The sequence below is a fragment of the Malus sylvestris genome, chromosome 9, assembly GCF_916048215.2.
Source record: "Malus sylvestris chromosome 9, drMalSylv7.2, whole genome shotgun sequence".
In the NCBI taxonomy this organism is placed as follows: Eukaryota; Viridiplantae; Streptophyta; class Magnoliopsida; order Rosales; family Rosaceae; genus Malus; species Malus sylvestris.
Window position 1 is genome coordinate 576,331 of NC_062268.1, and position 15,437 is coordinate 591,767.

The 15,437-nt window shown below is 33.8% G+C and overlaps 2 protein-coding genes across 2 annotated transcripts; one reads left to right on the forward strand and one right to left on the reverse strand.

Annotated features, from left to right (window-relative positions):
- Positions 1-48: 48 nt before the first annotated feature.
- Positions 49-2,667, reverse strand: LOC126582017 (uncharacterized). The gene is made up of 4 exons (XM_050245979.1): positions 2,540-2,667; positions 2,242-2,444; positions 1,216-1,445; positions 49-285 (listed from the first exon to the last, which is right to left on the reverse strand). The coding sequence occupies exons 1-4, from the start codon at positions 2,632-2,634 to the stop codon at positions 49-51; spliced, it is 765 nt and encodes a 254-aa protein (XP_050101936.1). The 5' UTR covers positions 2,635-2,667.
- Positions 2,668-12,167: 9,500 nt separating this feature from the next.
- Positions 12,168-15,127, forward strand: LOC126582018 (probable WRKY transcription factor 75). The gene is made up of 2 exons (XM_050245981.1): positions 12,168-12,704; positions 14,815-15,127. The coding sequence occupies exons 1-2, from the start codon at positions 12,217-12,219 to the stop codon at positions 14,990-14,992; spliced, it is 666 nt and encodes a 221-aa protein (XP_050101938.1). The 5' UTR covers positions 12,168-12,216; the 3' UTR covers positions 14,993-15,127.
- The last annotated feature ends 310 nt before the right edge of the window (positions 15,128-15,437 follow it).

The window sequence follows — 15,437 nt, forward strand, 5'->3', positions numbered from 1 at the left end:
CAAGCAGACCTAAAATCAACTAATGGCTAGGAAAATGGGGTAGAAGAATCACATAAAAGAACGCATCCGAGGTCTTGTCAGAGACATTGCCCCATCCACAAATATTGTTGTGCCTGTCATGTACCGTGACCAATATATGACAGTTGAAACCAGATCATTTTTAACATCAAGCCATCTCCCCAATAGAGCTGCCTCCTTCACCAGCTTCTTCGCTCTTTCCACTCCCACAAACTTTGGATATTCGTCTTGTAGATGCAAACCACGGGCAATAGCATAGACCCTGATCTGGCATCGTCCAATTGTTAGAATATGAGCATGAGTATGAATCCGTGGATTAAGTTATTTGATTTAAGTTTGGATAGGAAGTCTTATTGAGAATGGATTTGTAATCTATGTTATGCTGAAACACTATGTTGGTTGTCTATATGGATTTTAATAGGGGAATCCTTAATAGAACTTGGCTAGGATTATGTTGTATATATAGTGGCCTCTGCTCTCGCAGTACATACGCTCTATTCTTCTGGACTAAGACCTATTATTAGTTAAGAGCAAATTGATTACTGAAGAGAGGAGAAGGTGCACTTCGGATCTGCTGCAGGAACAAGTCATGGCAGGTTCTTCGAATTCATCTGCAGGTAAGTAATCTTGCTATATGTTTGAAGGTTATGAACATGGTTTTGTGTTTGAGGTCTGTGGTTCATATTACATGTATATAGGAATATGTTCTTGCTAACACCAATCCCCAAGGCTGACGTCTGAAAATAGCAATCGGAGATATTTTTTAGAACAAAGATAGAAGTTGAAGTACTTAAAAAGCCCTACCGTCTACAAAGTACTAGTAGCTTCTTGACTGATCAAAATTTTAGGACTATGCTAGCAAACTCAATTAGACTTCTCCTCATTGATGTGGCGACTTATTATTCTCTACTTCTATCCAGTAGACGTGATAACAATCAATCATGATCATGAGACTCTCAATGTATTTCCCTGAAAATTAATTTGCTTCTGCTGGTTATGACGAGCCACCTAATGTAAAACCAATCACATAAAACCCGTAAAACCAAGGGTTGCTTTTGTTTTTCATATACAGATATTAATGGTTGGCGTGACTCCTGACTGATATTATAAAGGTTCATCTTCCTTATTAAGAAAATAGATGCAGCAGCAGTAATATAGATCAGAGTGTAAGTACACGAAAGAATCCAATAAACATACCCTAGCTAACTGCTGAAGGCCTGCCGAACATGCACTATAGGCAGCAGCTCCTGGATAAATCCCTCTTTCAGCTCCAATTATCGATGTCAACAATACGATTGAACCACCTGACTTATGATCTCGCATTCTTCTGCCAACGGCGTTCAACAGAAACCACGCAGAGATGAAGTTAATCTTCATTATCTTTTTTAATTCACCTTCAGGTAATTGTAGCTGGTCTTGCATTTTTCCTGTTCCCAAAATCAGAAATGATCACTATGCTTAGGTTCAATTAAACTGCAACAAACCATTGTCCCAAAAAAAAAAAAATTACTGCACCAAACTTTACATATATGCACAAAACCGAAGAATGTCCGAATGTAAAATAATTTGTTAAAACATGTTTTAACACGGGATCAACATATTTCCAAGAAAAAATTTGTTCACTTAATACAATTTTCTAATCCAAGTTTTTCCCCTGTTTTCTTTTATTCATTGTATGTACTTTTATTTTGGGAATTGCTATTAGTATTCTAAAATTCCATTCTACACTCCTTCTCGGAGTAGATTATCTCCCCTCTTTTTTTCCCTCCCCTTTCCTCCTCTCTTATTTGAACGGTCACGGTTAAGTCACATCAACATTTTATATTAATTTTTTATAAAAAAACAAAGACAAAATAGAGAATGTGAGAGGAGGGGATGAAAGAGAATGGAAAGAGGAGGGGAGAGAATACTAGTCCCTCCTCCTCACATTTTATTTTTTAAATAGAAATGTTGAAGTGTAAAATAAGATTTTTGGAGTGTCAATAACAATTCTCTATATTTTATAATAATAGTACTTCCAAACAATGCAAAATCGTGACAACTTCTTATTAGAACTTTACAGGAATCGAGTGCCAAGTATTACTCCTCACCTCGTTTGGCACACATTATTGATTTGGATTGGATAACCTGCTAAATCGCTAGATTCAATGCACTTAAAAGTAAAACAATCTTTCAAATCATCTCCGAGCGAAGAAATTAGATTAAATTAGTCAACTTATAGACCTTCGTAACTATAGCAATGCACAAAGGCATCCAAATTACCCAGGATGTTGCATGCCTTCTCCACCGCCTCATCAAAAGCTCCCTCCCTCTCGTCCTCCATGTCCACGTCCACCATCTCCACCGGCGCCACCGCACACTCCAGTGAGGCCGTTATTTTCTGCACAATACCCCGCAGGAAGCTCTCTTTTCCCATTAACACCAAACTGCTTATTCAAAACCACAAACAAAAATCAAATCTTTAATACGCAGAACAGAAGAAATCTCACCCATTTAATTCAACCCATTGAGGTTTAATCACCTGCAGCCGCGTTGGGCCAGAGAGAAGGCGATGCTCTGTGAAATCTCGTTGCCATTGGAGGTGATCAGGACTTTCTTCGCAGGAGGACTCCCCATTTGTTGGCTGATATAATCAAGCTAGGATCAAGCTGCTGTGCTGACACCCTTGTATACATAATTATTATTAATTAAAAAAGGATGGTGTGTATGTAATAAGAACACGTGAAAAGCGAGCGAGTTACATTGTTGGAGGCGGGCTCGGTCAGTCTCGTCTTCTCGCTGACATCGATGAAGACGATGGATTAAGTATGAGCGCTGCTTAATGCTTAGTGTATGCGAACCAAATCGTAACGCTGGATACTTGAGTAAATGTCGGGTTAAAGTCCGACCCTGTGACGCTGGATACTTGAGTAAATGTCGGGTTAAAGTCCGACCCTGTGAGAGACCCGTACAGATGGTGACATGATGGCACTGGCTGCAATTGTGTGCAACGTCAGTTGGTAAGAAACCGTTTACTGGAACAGGAGCTATCATGTTTCATTTTAAAGTTAATGATAGCTAGACTAAATTGGTAGATTAAATTTACAAACTAAATAATGTATCATTAATAAAACATAAATACGTTAATTAATACTTAAATAATAATCTAATTATTAATCATGTTATTTAGTTTATGAAATTTAATCTACACATTTAGCCATCTAACATTACTCTTCATTATAGGTGGAAAGAAGCATAATTTTCAGTTTTCATGATATATAAACTTGAGAACTTGTTCCATGCTGCTGTTGATGTTTGGCTAGTTAACTTCTTGTGGAGTTAAAAGAAAAACCTTTAATGAAAAGCACCTAATAAACTTTTGTTAATAACAAGGACAAAAACAATGGAGCCATAGCAGTATCAAGAATACAACGAATTTGGGGGTAGTGATATCATTTTAATTAAGTTAAAGTTTGATGGCACCGTCAACTATTTATTCACAAATTATTTAAAACTACTACTTCATCTAAAACTATTTCTTCATAATTAAATTTTCGGCAATTGTTTCTCTAAAAACATATTGTCCATGGTGTATGTTTGTTAATGATAAATCGTCAAATAAACATTATCAACTGAAGGGATGAAAACCCTAATAGTACCGTACCAATAAATGTAAGGTACGTACCTAATATTCATGGATAAATGAGTCAATATTTGAGAAATCCGAAGTTTATTTTAAAAATGATAAATCCGTAACCAATTTATTTTTCAAATTCTTTCCTATAAATATATCATTGAATGAAGGGAACATTACCTAACCAATAGGTAACAACATGAACCATCAACTTATTCATTGTTTATAATTTTGGTCGTATTACCTAATGTTTTGTTGGTGGCTACTTCTTTTTCGACATGCACAATAAATACAAGTTTCTGATCAAAGATAGACGCGTGGCGAAGTGGGATTTTGTGGTGGTAAGTTCGTGGTGTTGATTGACAGGGGTGACCGAACTGGGCTTCAAGCAGTCGTAGGATGAATGGAAGTTGCACTCAAACTTTTTTCTGAAGGCTTGCTGAAGAGGGCCTTGACCTATGGACCCAATTGACCTAGAATTAGAAGGGCTTCTGTCAAACGATAGCATTAGTACAAAGCAGCAACAATTCATGCGTAAATTTCTCTTGATTGTGACTGAAGCACCATTTGATTTACTGACATTCATACTTATGAACGACAATTGTTATATAAACATAATAGAATAAACTATTTTTACAAAAATACGTGAAATTCTTGGTGAAAAGGATAAAATTTTCAGTGTTATCATTCACACTAAAAAATAAGATATAGTATTAATAAATAATCCACGTATTATAACATGAGTGAAAAAATAATAAGATATTAAGATGTGGCGATCGTACTAAAAAAGCACAATGCTATAGTTACTTTTCTTAAACACATGTATGTTTACCATTGTTTAACAACCTCATCGTTCACATCTCTGCTTATGAACGATACTTGGCTTCAAAGTTGTTGTGAATGAATTTCTCCTCAAAACACTTTGTGGCTAATTTCTGGAACTTCATGTTTATTGTGGAGACAAAAATTAACTACAACCAGTAAGAGAAGAACACGTGGACAATATGTTTAGTATGACTAACATGACATTCCGGTTCCAACACACTGCTTTGATGTAACCTATGATGGATTTTAGTCATCCAAGATCATTTAGGCTTCCAAAATTCATTTTAAATTATGTAATAAAAATCAGACTTTTCTTTTGTCGCCCGATTAATGTTTTGTTTTTAGTTTCCAAAGACTCTTAGCCTTTCCAAGGTTGTGTTTAATTCTATATAAGTCATAACCTTTGAGATTTTATCTCTATTCTAGTGGATTCCAGCTTTCCAATTTTTTTGGGTTTGTGCTTGTATTCCTTTTACTATACTTGTAATGCGTCAATTGGTATCGGAGCAGGAATTTGATTGTTCTAATGACAATCGATCATGTGAGTAGCGAAGTCCTCGGCAACATTCATACGACAGTACCAAATATTGAAGAGGAATGTTGTGGGATTCCCCGTGGCCAACCACATCAATATAACTTTGAAGATATTGAAGATACTCCTTACTTTGGAGGAAGTTTGTATGTTGAAATTTTCAAGATTGGGTAGATGAAATCGGGCATTACTTTGAGATCAAGAAAGTTCCAAAAAAGAAGATGGTAAAGAGGGCTTCATCTAGACTATCTAAAAGTGTAGCTTCCTAGTGGAATCATCTACAAGAACCCTGAGAAAGACAAGGCAAGTTGAAGATCAAAACATGGCGAAAGATGAAAAGAGTTCTTGTCGAATGGTATTTTCCTTCATATGGCTTTATAGTTGATGGTGTTGATGATCGTACAATCAAATTTGATAAATTGGCTTGTGAAAAATTGATAGAGCAAACAAAGAAAATTTCAGAAGCTCTTAAGAAAATAATTGATACGGCATGTTGGGCAAATGGAAAAAAAGGAAGTTGTTGAACCAGTTGACAACCCTATCAAAGTTGAAAAATATATTCACAAAGGAGAAACTCCACAAGTGATTACGAACGAAAACAAAATAAAAGATGTACCTCAAAAGACCAATGTGGAGGTGTCTTTAATACAAGAGAAGTCGCGGTCAAGTTCTTCTCAAGTTGAGGAGATTATGAGAAAGGAGAACAAGATTGAGGAAGACGAGATCCTGCGAGTTGAAATCCCACAAGAATACATCCATGAAAATCAAGGTATTGTTTAATCTGAAAATGTTAAGATTGACATGGTTGTCGGTGATAAAGTCGATGTGGAATTAAACTGCAAGATTGGGGAAACAAGTAAATATGGAATGCATGAAGAGGCTAGATTATCAAGTTGGATATTCTAATCTTTTGTATGGTATTAGATCTTTTGTGATACCAACTGAACACCAAGAATATTGGGTTCGTCGGGTTGAAGTATATGTCTACTCATCAAGGTTCATGTCAACCCTAGTTCTTTGTAAGATGAACCCGAGGGCAACTTCTTTATGAGTGAAGGTGACGAGTGAAGGTGACTGATTTAGGACAGGATTGGAGTGGATTTTTACGAGGAAAAGTAAAACAAGGAAGCTCTTTAAAATTGATAAGACAACCAGATGCATCGGATTTTTGCTGATCTGGTGTCCAAGCTCCATTTTAGCGTATAGTACTTTTCTGAAAAGAGCACAATATTCCGATTTAAACTCACTGCTTTGCCATGAACTATAATGAATTTTAGTCATCTGAAGTTGTTTTGGCTTCCAAAACTGTATTTTAAATTCAGTAATAAAAATCAGACTTTTCGTTTGTCGTCCGATTAATATCTTTTTTAATTTCCAAAGGCTCTTAGCCTTTCCGCGGCTGTGTTTAATTCTATTTAAGTCATTTGCTCCCTAGATAAGACACCAATTCAGAAATAATCAAAACAACCATTGGTTTTATCCCAATCTCTGTTGGATTTCAGAAACCTTTGTTCTTCATAATTTACATTTGTAATCCTTATACGCTCGTGCTGCGTCACTGCTCATGCATTCATTCAAGTGAGGTAATTGGAATAAGCACCTTACAACCCACATTCCAGAAACAGTATTGTCAAATTCCGTTCCTTTACGAATCACAAAATTAAATCGATCGCATTACAAAGAAATGGTGGGCGAAGCTTGCTGAGGCTCAAGATGTCAAATATTACTGCTTTCGCCCGGTTTCATGATCTGTGATGGAAATGTGTAAGCAACGATTTAAAGCTGTGAGCAGAGCTGCCGAGTTAAATGTTTGGATAAGATTCCGTCATCTGGTTATCTCGACGCTTGAAGACACGAAGCAATGAGTTTAACGTGACCCATTTTCAAACTTGGATTGAAACTGGAAAGTAGATGCCTGCATTTTCCCTTTGTCTATGTTGGAAATGATTAGAGTGCCTACATTTTTGTCACTGGTTGTTGAATTTTCAACTGCCTTTCTGGTATATTACGGTCCGTCGTTCGTTAAACCATTTGCCAATTCGAATAATCAAAGTTCAAATGGCTTCGGTAAAGAATTCGTCCAATAATTTATAACTTAATATTTTCAAAAAAGTTCGTACAGTACTTTTGTGTTTACAAGTTGAAGTTTTAACACAAGAAAGTTGAAGTATATATTTTATTCGATATAAACTCTTTTTTCTCTAAAATCCATTATAATAATGAGAAAGATTTTTGCATATATGCACAAATCGGTCAATAATATCAAAATATGACGAATCAAAGACATCGAATCATTAGTATATATTTTGTTCGTTATGTTGTAGGAGTAGTTCTTGCCGAAAGTTTGAACTGTCAACAAAATATTATCAGATTCATTAGTATTATATGTTCTCTATTCATTAGAATTACAAACAATAAATTATGTACACTAAATTCATTTAAATTATGGAGAGAAAGAGAGTTTGGATCCGGGATGCAATGAGTTGAAGTGAAAGTTTTTATCTACCAAGGCAATCTACCACTTCAACAAATAGGGCCCGTCCTAAGGGTAGCCCAAGTAGGCGCCCGCCTAGGGCCCCCACTTCGAAAGGGCCCCAAAAAAATTTCACATCTTGTAATTAACATATAAATACAAAAAAAAAAAAAAGAAATATCATAATTCATTTGTTAGTGCAGTGAAAATGTAGTCACTAGATCTTTCTTGTTTTTCAAATTTACTGCCAATCTATCTGTCTAACTCTCAATCCATTTGTCCAAATGCATATAAAGTTATAAAACTCAAGTCTCTTTGCAATCTTTTTTCTTTCAACTTCTCATTCTCTCAATTTCTATCGAATGTTTAAACCAACTTCCAATTCTCTCCATTTCTATTGAATGTTTAAATCAACTATCATATGATCTTAAAGATTGTACTTTAAGGTAATCAAAACTTTGGATTTATATTTTTCTTTTCAATAACTTTTTATTCAATGGATTATTTTAATATTCAATTCGTTAGTGTGATGTTGTTTTTATAAGAATAAACAATTGGCGTTGAATTTATTATACTCGTCAATCAAGTTTTATTGTTATTTACTCTCTCGATCATCAAGTTTTATTGTTCTTCACTCTCAATTTTAGACTCTTCTCAATCCATTTGTCCAAATGCATATAAAGTTATAAAACTCAAGTCTCTTTGCAATCTTTTTTCTTTCAACTTCTCATTCTCTCCATTTCTATGGAATGTTTAAACCAACTTCCCATTCTCTCCATTTCTATTGAATGTTTAAATCAACTATCATATGGTCTTAAAGATTGTACTTTAAGGTAATCAAAACTTTGGATTTATATTTTTCTTTTCAATAACTTTTTATTCAATGGATTATTTTAATATTCAATTCGTTAGTGTGATGTTGTTTTTAGAAGAATAAACAATTGGCGTTAAATTTATTATACTCGTCAATCAAGTTTTATTGTTATTTACTCTCTTGATCATCAAGTTTTATTGTTCTTCACTCTCAATTTTAGACTCTTCTCAATCCATTTGTCCAAATGCATATAAAGTTATAAAACTCAAGTCTCTTTGCAATCTTTTTTCTTTCAACTTCTCATTCTCTCCATTTCTATCGAATGTTTAAACCAACTTCCAATTCTCTCCATTTCTATTGAATGTTTAAATCAACTATCATATGGTCTTAAAGATTGTACTTTAAGGTAATCAAAACTTTGGATTTATATTTTTCTTTTCAATAACTTTTTATTCAATGGATTATTTTAATATTCAATTCGTTAGTGTGATGTTGTTTTTATAAGAATAAACAATTGGCGTTGAATTTATTATACTCGTCAATCAAGTTTTATTGTTCTTCACTCTCAATTTTAGACTCTTCTCAATCCATTTGTCCAAATGCATATAAAGTTATAAAACTCAAGTCTCTTTGCAATCTTTTTTCTTTCAACTTCTCATTCTCTCCATTTCTATGGAATGTTTAAACCAACTTCCCATTCTCTCCATTTCTATTGAATGTTTAAATCAACTATCATATGGTCTTAAAGATTGTACTTTAAGGTAATCAAAACTTTGGATTTATATTTTTCTTTTCAATAACTTTTATTCAATGGATTATTTTAATATTCAATTCGTTAGTGTGATGTTGTTTTTAGAAGAATAAACAATTGGCGTTGAATTTATTATACTCGTCAATCAAGTTTTATTGTTATTTACTCTCTTGATCATCAAGTTTTATTGTTCTTCACTCTCAATTTTAGACTCTTAACTGCAAACATTCAGTACATTTGTGTCTAAAAATGTGAATTGTGTAATGTTTAAATAATGTTTGTATATTTATCTTCTTTTGATATTAATTTTTAATGATATTTAATGTGAAAATAAAACTTGTTATGCATTTAGTGAATTCTTTTTTATACAAATAAATATACAAAGAATCAAAGATCAGATAATTTTAGGGCTCCAATTCGAAGATTCGCCTAAGGCCCCCAAATTCTCAGAGTTGGCCCAACAAACATGATCTTTCAAACAATGCGGATCCACCTTGGGGCAAGGTGAGTCAACTGACTCCCCCAAGCTTAGAAATTCTCCATGGAAGAGCTACTAGCCTCATGCCTTTGTATGTGTTGCTATGGGCATCTTTCGATAGGCTCACTCACCATATGTCGACATGTTCTTTCAAAAGTTATTCACATGAATTGACATGCTTGCTTGGAAGTTGGTGTTAGCCAGTAGGCGTGCAATATGACTTGGTAAATGACCTCAGGCATATCACGGCTCAATAAAATGTCAATTTAGATGTTATCGGGCAAAAAAAAAAATTTACATAATACGTGCACTATTCTAATACGTGCACTATTTTTCTTGACACCTCTTCTAAATTTTTTAGATCCACCACTGCTTTCAAATGCCGGAAAATTGATAGGTTCAGTAAATATTAAAACAAAAATATGGAAAGAAAAAAAAAGGAAAATATGTGTTGAAATCCGGAAGAAGAAAAATCAAGCACAGGGGCTCGTGTGCATGATTGCAAGTTTGCAACATAACGTGTGGAATTTGACTACTTGAGGGTTCAACATCTTTTGAAAAAAATCCAAAACTTTTAGTTTGCTTTTCAAATTGATAATCATGGAGGGCTGCGGGGAAAGTCCCAATCACGTGAACCTCTTTTTCCAAATTCAAACACATGTCTTTGTATTTCGGAATTTGTCTTAAGACCAAACTAATCAGCTTTCGATTTCCTGGTGAATGCCTAAACGAGTTTACTGTTTTTGTTTTGTATTTTTGGTCTGTGTGTTTGAGTTTTTGTTTAGTCTCTTAAATATCAAGGATGTAAAGCCAGTGGTGGGTTATTTTGGTGAATAAAAGTCTTAACTCTTCAATCCGGATTCAAATCCTTTTCAATTTAAGATTAATTAATATACTAATATCCCTGTAATTAAGAAATACAAATTAAAAAAATTCTATTAAACATCTTAAAAAATGTCCTCATAATTGTCATTTGGTAATATACTTATGCCTCAAATGTTTAATCTTTATACGCACACAAATGCATATATGATATATCATCAATTTTTTAGGGACTCACCTTGTACATAAGTACAAGTAATGAAAATATTTTTTGAACAAAAAAAAGGTAATGAAAATCTCCTTCCAGAAGATCGGGATGCTGGCTACCATTAAAATATGGGAGTTTTAACAAAAAGTCCACGGTACTATTCATTTTAACGAAAAACCACATTTTTACACTAAAAAGTCAATCATGGTACTATTCACTTTATCCTTTATTTTATCCTTATCATTAAAACTCAAAGTTTTCAAGACATTTTCATTAGTTTTCCTTTAAAATATAGGTGTTTGTTCTTAAAATGCACATGATAAAAAAAAAAATTGAATGGTGCATGATATGAAAGGTTATAGTGAACAACTTTTTACATATTTATGCTAAGCTAGCATTTCGTGGAAACCACGGGTAGGGTGTCTGTTTGTGTTTGCAAACAATTTGCAGACAAATATATATATATATATATATATATATATATATATATATATATATATATATAATGCACTACAAAACCAAGAACCTAGCCGTAAAATTAATTTCATGGTTTGATCAAAGTTAATTAAGTAAAGATACTATTATTATTATTAAACAGAGTCCGCATTGGACGCGCGACATATGGTCCAACTACTGCAAAATTCAACACATGTGCGATGTCTATATATATATATATATATTACTCTGTATATAGCTAGTCTCCATTCCAAAGGCAACTGCTCTTAGTCTACGTTTTGACTTGTACCAATTGAGAATTGTGTGAACATATACCTGCATATTATTTATATTACCAAGCACAGGGAACCGAGCATGCATCACTGCCAAATTTGTAGAACTCTCATTTACGTGTGTGTTTCTACTTTGAACACTAAAACAAGAGAGCAACATTTATGACACGATTATACCTCTTATAATAATTAATTATTTGCTAATTAGACAACATTATATAAAAAATGTACATATGATGTTATATTATTGATATGTGATTGACAATACACTAGTATCATGACAGTTATTCTCTTATAATCCGATATTATTTCACTCCAAACTCTGCCATTCATTTATCCAAAATAAATAACTAATAAAAAGTAAAGAAGTAATGTCGTAGTCGTAATGGTAATGGTAATGATGAAGCCGCCACCATTATTCCAACAAAGAATCAACAGCTGCCTCACTGCTAGCTAGCTCCTTCTAACGACCATCATCACTCGTTTTTTCTAATCACATCCGATGATGAAGCTCTAATTATCGTTTACTAACTTGGACAATTTTCGTGCCCCTTACGACATGTCTCAGTTCTCACATATCATATCACCCATGATTTTTGAATTTAGCATTAATTTATTATTTTATATCTGCTGTATATATGATTTAGGAGATGTGAGTTTCCAACTTGGAATGCATGTATAGAAACCCAACACTCTATTTATTAGGATATTGGACCACATATATTCAAATCATATATTTACAACTTTGTATATATGTGTTTAGGAGATGAAGAGTTTCGAACCTGATACGCATGTATAGAAACCCAACACTTTATCCACTAGGATATTGGACCACATACATTCAAATCATATATTTACAACTTACAAAGTTGTTGGCCATAGGCTAGCCGCCTCTAGCTAGCTATATATACTGCTTCTATTTAGGCTAGCTACATCAACCCTAGATACCCCATCATGGAGAAGTATCAAATGTTCTTTCCTTGCTCCTCATCAGCTAATTATCCAAACCCTAACTCCATAAATACAGATCATCATCATATGGGAAGCTCTCACGTTTACACGAATAACTTTGATGGGCGTGTTGATCAAACTTCAGATGGGTTGTTGCGCTTGAGTTCGACGACGAAAACGGAAGACCACGTTGGATCATCGTCAGGTGAAGTATTAGTTCATAAAGATGGTCATCCGTACCAACAATATTATCAGCAGTATTATCCGAGTGCAAATGCAAGCATGAATAATATTGTTGTTGGAGGTGATCAGAGCAGCGTCGATCCTCATCGGGCCAATAATAATTATTCAGAGAAAAAGAAGAAGGGGGAGAAGAAGATGAAGAAGCCAAAATATGCTTTTCAAACAAGAAGTCAGGTCGATGTACTTGACGATGGCTATCGGTGGAGAAAATACGGTCAAAAAGCTGTGAAAGCCAACAAGTTTCCCAGGTATATACATATAGCTATACCTTCATTATATTTTTGTTTCTTTCATCTTTCTATATGATTGTTGAAAAATCTATCTTACTTTGGTGTATGACATGAATCGGGGCAATGAAAAGCTAAAATCCTTTATTTATTTTTATTCAGTCAAATGGTCCAAAATAATAAGACATCTCGAAAACTCGGTGCATACCATGCCTTGGTGCTTGTGTTTCATTTGATTTTCTTTATGTGATTTTGATGCTTGTGTTTCAGATTTGTTTTGTTTTTTGCAAATACATTAGTACAAGCTAGTAGATTCCACCAATAAAGCAAGATCCTAACTCGATTTTCCATTAAGAAGTGTATCAGGCATTAGGCGAAGGAAAATTGGGGGATCTCTCCTTTATTTACTTTAGCTTGGGACACTTGGTTTCCGGTCCCTTTTGATCATATATTATAGACTCACATCTTATTAGTTTAAAAACTTTGATTCAAGTCCTCCATTTATTACATTGTGATAAATTACATTCTACTAGCTCACCTTAACGATAAACATATATGCACCTTAAATTACTAACCTTTCCACTGAGACCTCCAAATTATCCAATCTAATTAACCTCCAAATTATCCCAAATTTATATCACATATCAGTGATATCAGGCACACCAAATATTAGTTTAATTTGATTTTCAGATTTGAAATAATCTGCACTGCTTACTGGTGGGTACAACCTAGCCAACGAGAACCCACACACAATTTTCTTCTGTAAAATCACCCAAGCAATCCAAAAGTTGCAAGTACAAAGTCATAACACCGTTAATTGTATTATATTTGCAGTACAATTGTTTATGTTTCAATCTTTGTACCCATGAACCAAAATTTTCTTGTCTTTCTACCCACAAAGTGCAAATTAAACCTGCCTTTTGTGTTCATCTTTGTACCCATCTATAATATTATCTCAAATTTATATATACCCACTGTACTTGTACCCCAACAAAGGAATTGTGAGAAAGAATGTACCAATTGTAATGTGGAACTCAAATATACACGTTATAAAAATTGCATATGTAACAAGTCTAGAAAAACCATAACATGATTATGTGTAACATCGCACATTGTTCAAGGGAGTGGATCATTTAAGCCTTATATGTATATTCTCATCTCTACCTAGCACGAGGCCTTTTAGAAGTTCACTGACTTCGGGTTCCGTACGAACTCCGAAGTTAAGCGAGATCGCAACTTGAATTCAAACTAAGATATAAACGAAATAAAAAGCTATGTACCAGAAATATAAACGAAATAAAACTTGAATTCAAACTAAGATATAAACGAAATAAAAAGTTATGTACCAAAACATATTTTGTTTTGCCAAATATATAGGAATGGATTAGTTCTCAATAATCTTATGAAATTTTGAAAAGAAATGAATTAATTACATTTATGGGTGGCATAAAGTTTTAAATGTAAACATGTTGATGTGTATAAAGTAGAAGGACTTTGGTCAAAAATTTAAAATCAATAGGATTTCAATCAAAGGATATTGGTGGTTGGGGATTGCATCCTAATTTCTCCTAAAATTTATTAAGATTTTCGATGTGGGATCATTATTCAACAAATTGTTTAGTGTTTAATTTATTTTTCATTGTTTTGAGTTCTAGCTAGGGTTTTCTCTAGCTAACTGGGAGCAAAAAGTTTTGATCCGTACAAAAGTTTTCCTAACAATTATGTAAATGTTAGTTTACCTTTTGATGCGGAACAAACAACTTGTGTGTAAATTGTAATATATTTGAGACGTACATGCCGTGACCCATGACTATATGCTAGAACTACAAGCTACACAAAAGGGTGTTACATATTCAATCTATTTGTTGATAGATTTGCTCCAGTTCTATCGTCTGGGAACTGCACCAGGTAGCAGTGTAAGATCATCAATAATCAGAACCAGTGCAACGTGATCGATCATTTCAAATTTTCAATGCCTAAAGAATAATGCATTTTCCAACTGATATTTATCTTTTGAATCATGTGATTACACATATGCCTGCATGCAGGTATGCTTGCTTTGTATTAATTGTATGATATGTCCTGAATATATATGAAATAACAATACTGGATCTTGCTAATTAATCTGCAGAAGCTACTACCGATGCACGTATCAAGGGTGCAACGTTAAAAAACAAGTCCAACGCCTAAACAAGGACGAAGGCATTGTGGTGACCACTTACGAAGGAATGCACACCCATCCCATCGACAAGCCATCTGATAATTTTGAACATATCTTGAGTCAGATGCAAATTTACACCCACATCTGAAATTATAATTAAGTATTCATTTATTCAGTTTACATAATTTCCGTATATATATTTATAGAAATATCCAAGTAATATGCTTGCTTGCTTTTGTAAAAGAAATTGCACTCGTCAATATTATTATGGAGTTTTGTGCTATATATATCTTAATTGACTAGGCAGTGGCCAGTGGATTTATTGACTGGTTTTGCTATGCTAATTTATCAAGTGCATGCGGGTTTATATTGATTATATTATTATTCTTTTTAGAGCTGTTCTGTTAATTCAATTAGTTAGGGAAGATGAACAATGTCTTCTCTTTAGTTCAGTTTTATCGTTTTTCTTTTCTTCCCAATCACAAATTCAAGAATATTTCAATTAGTTTGGCAAAATTCTGTTCAATCTGATCTCAGTAGGTTTCATTTTCAACTAGGGTCCATGCCTTGAAGTCCCTAGAGCATCTGCCTCA

Excerpts from the sequence above, each read along its gene's own strand:
- LOC126582018 (XM_050245981.1), top strand. The coding sequence starts at position 12,217 with ATGGAGAAGTATCAAATGTTCTTTCCTTGCTCCTCATCAGCTAATTAT. Across the intron at positions 12,705-14,814 it reads AAAGCCAACAAGTTTCCCAG|AAGCTACTACCGATGCACGT; the intron begins GTATATACATAT and ends ATTAATCTGCAG.
- LOC126582017 (XM_050245979.1), bottom strand. The coding sequence starts at position 2,634 with ATGGGGAGTCCTCCTGCGAAGAAAGTCCTGATCACCTCCAATGGCAAC. Across the intron at positions 2,445-2,539 it reads CTGGCCCAACGCGGCTGCAG|TTTGGTGTTAATGGGAAAAG; the intron begins GTGATTAAACCT and ends TTGAATAAGCAG. Across the intron at positions 1,446-2,241 it reads GCATTGCTATAGTTACGAAG|GAAAAATGCAAGACCAGCTA; the intron begins GTCTATAAGTTG and ends TTTTGGGAACAG.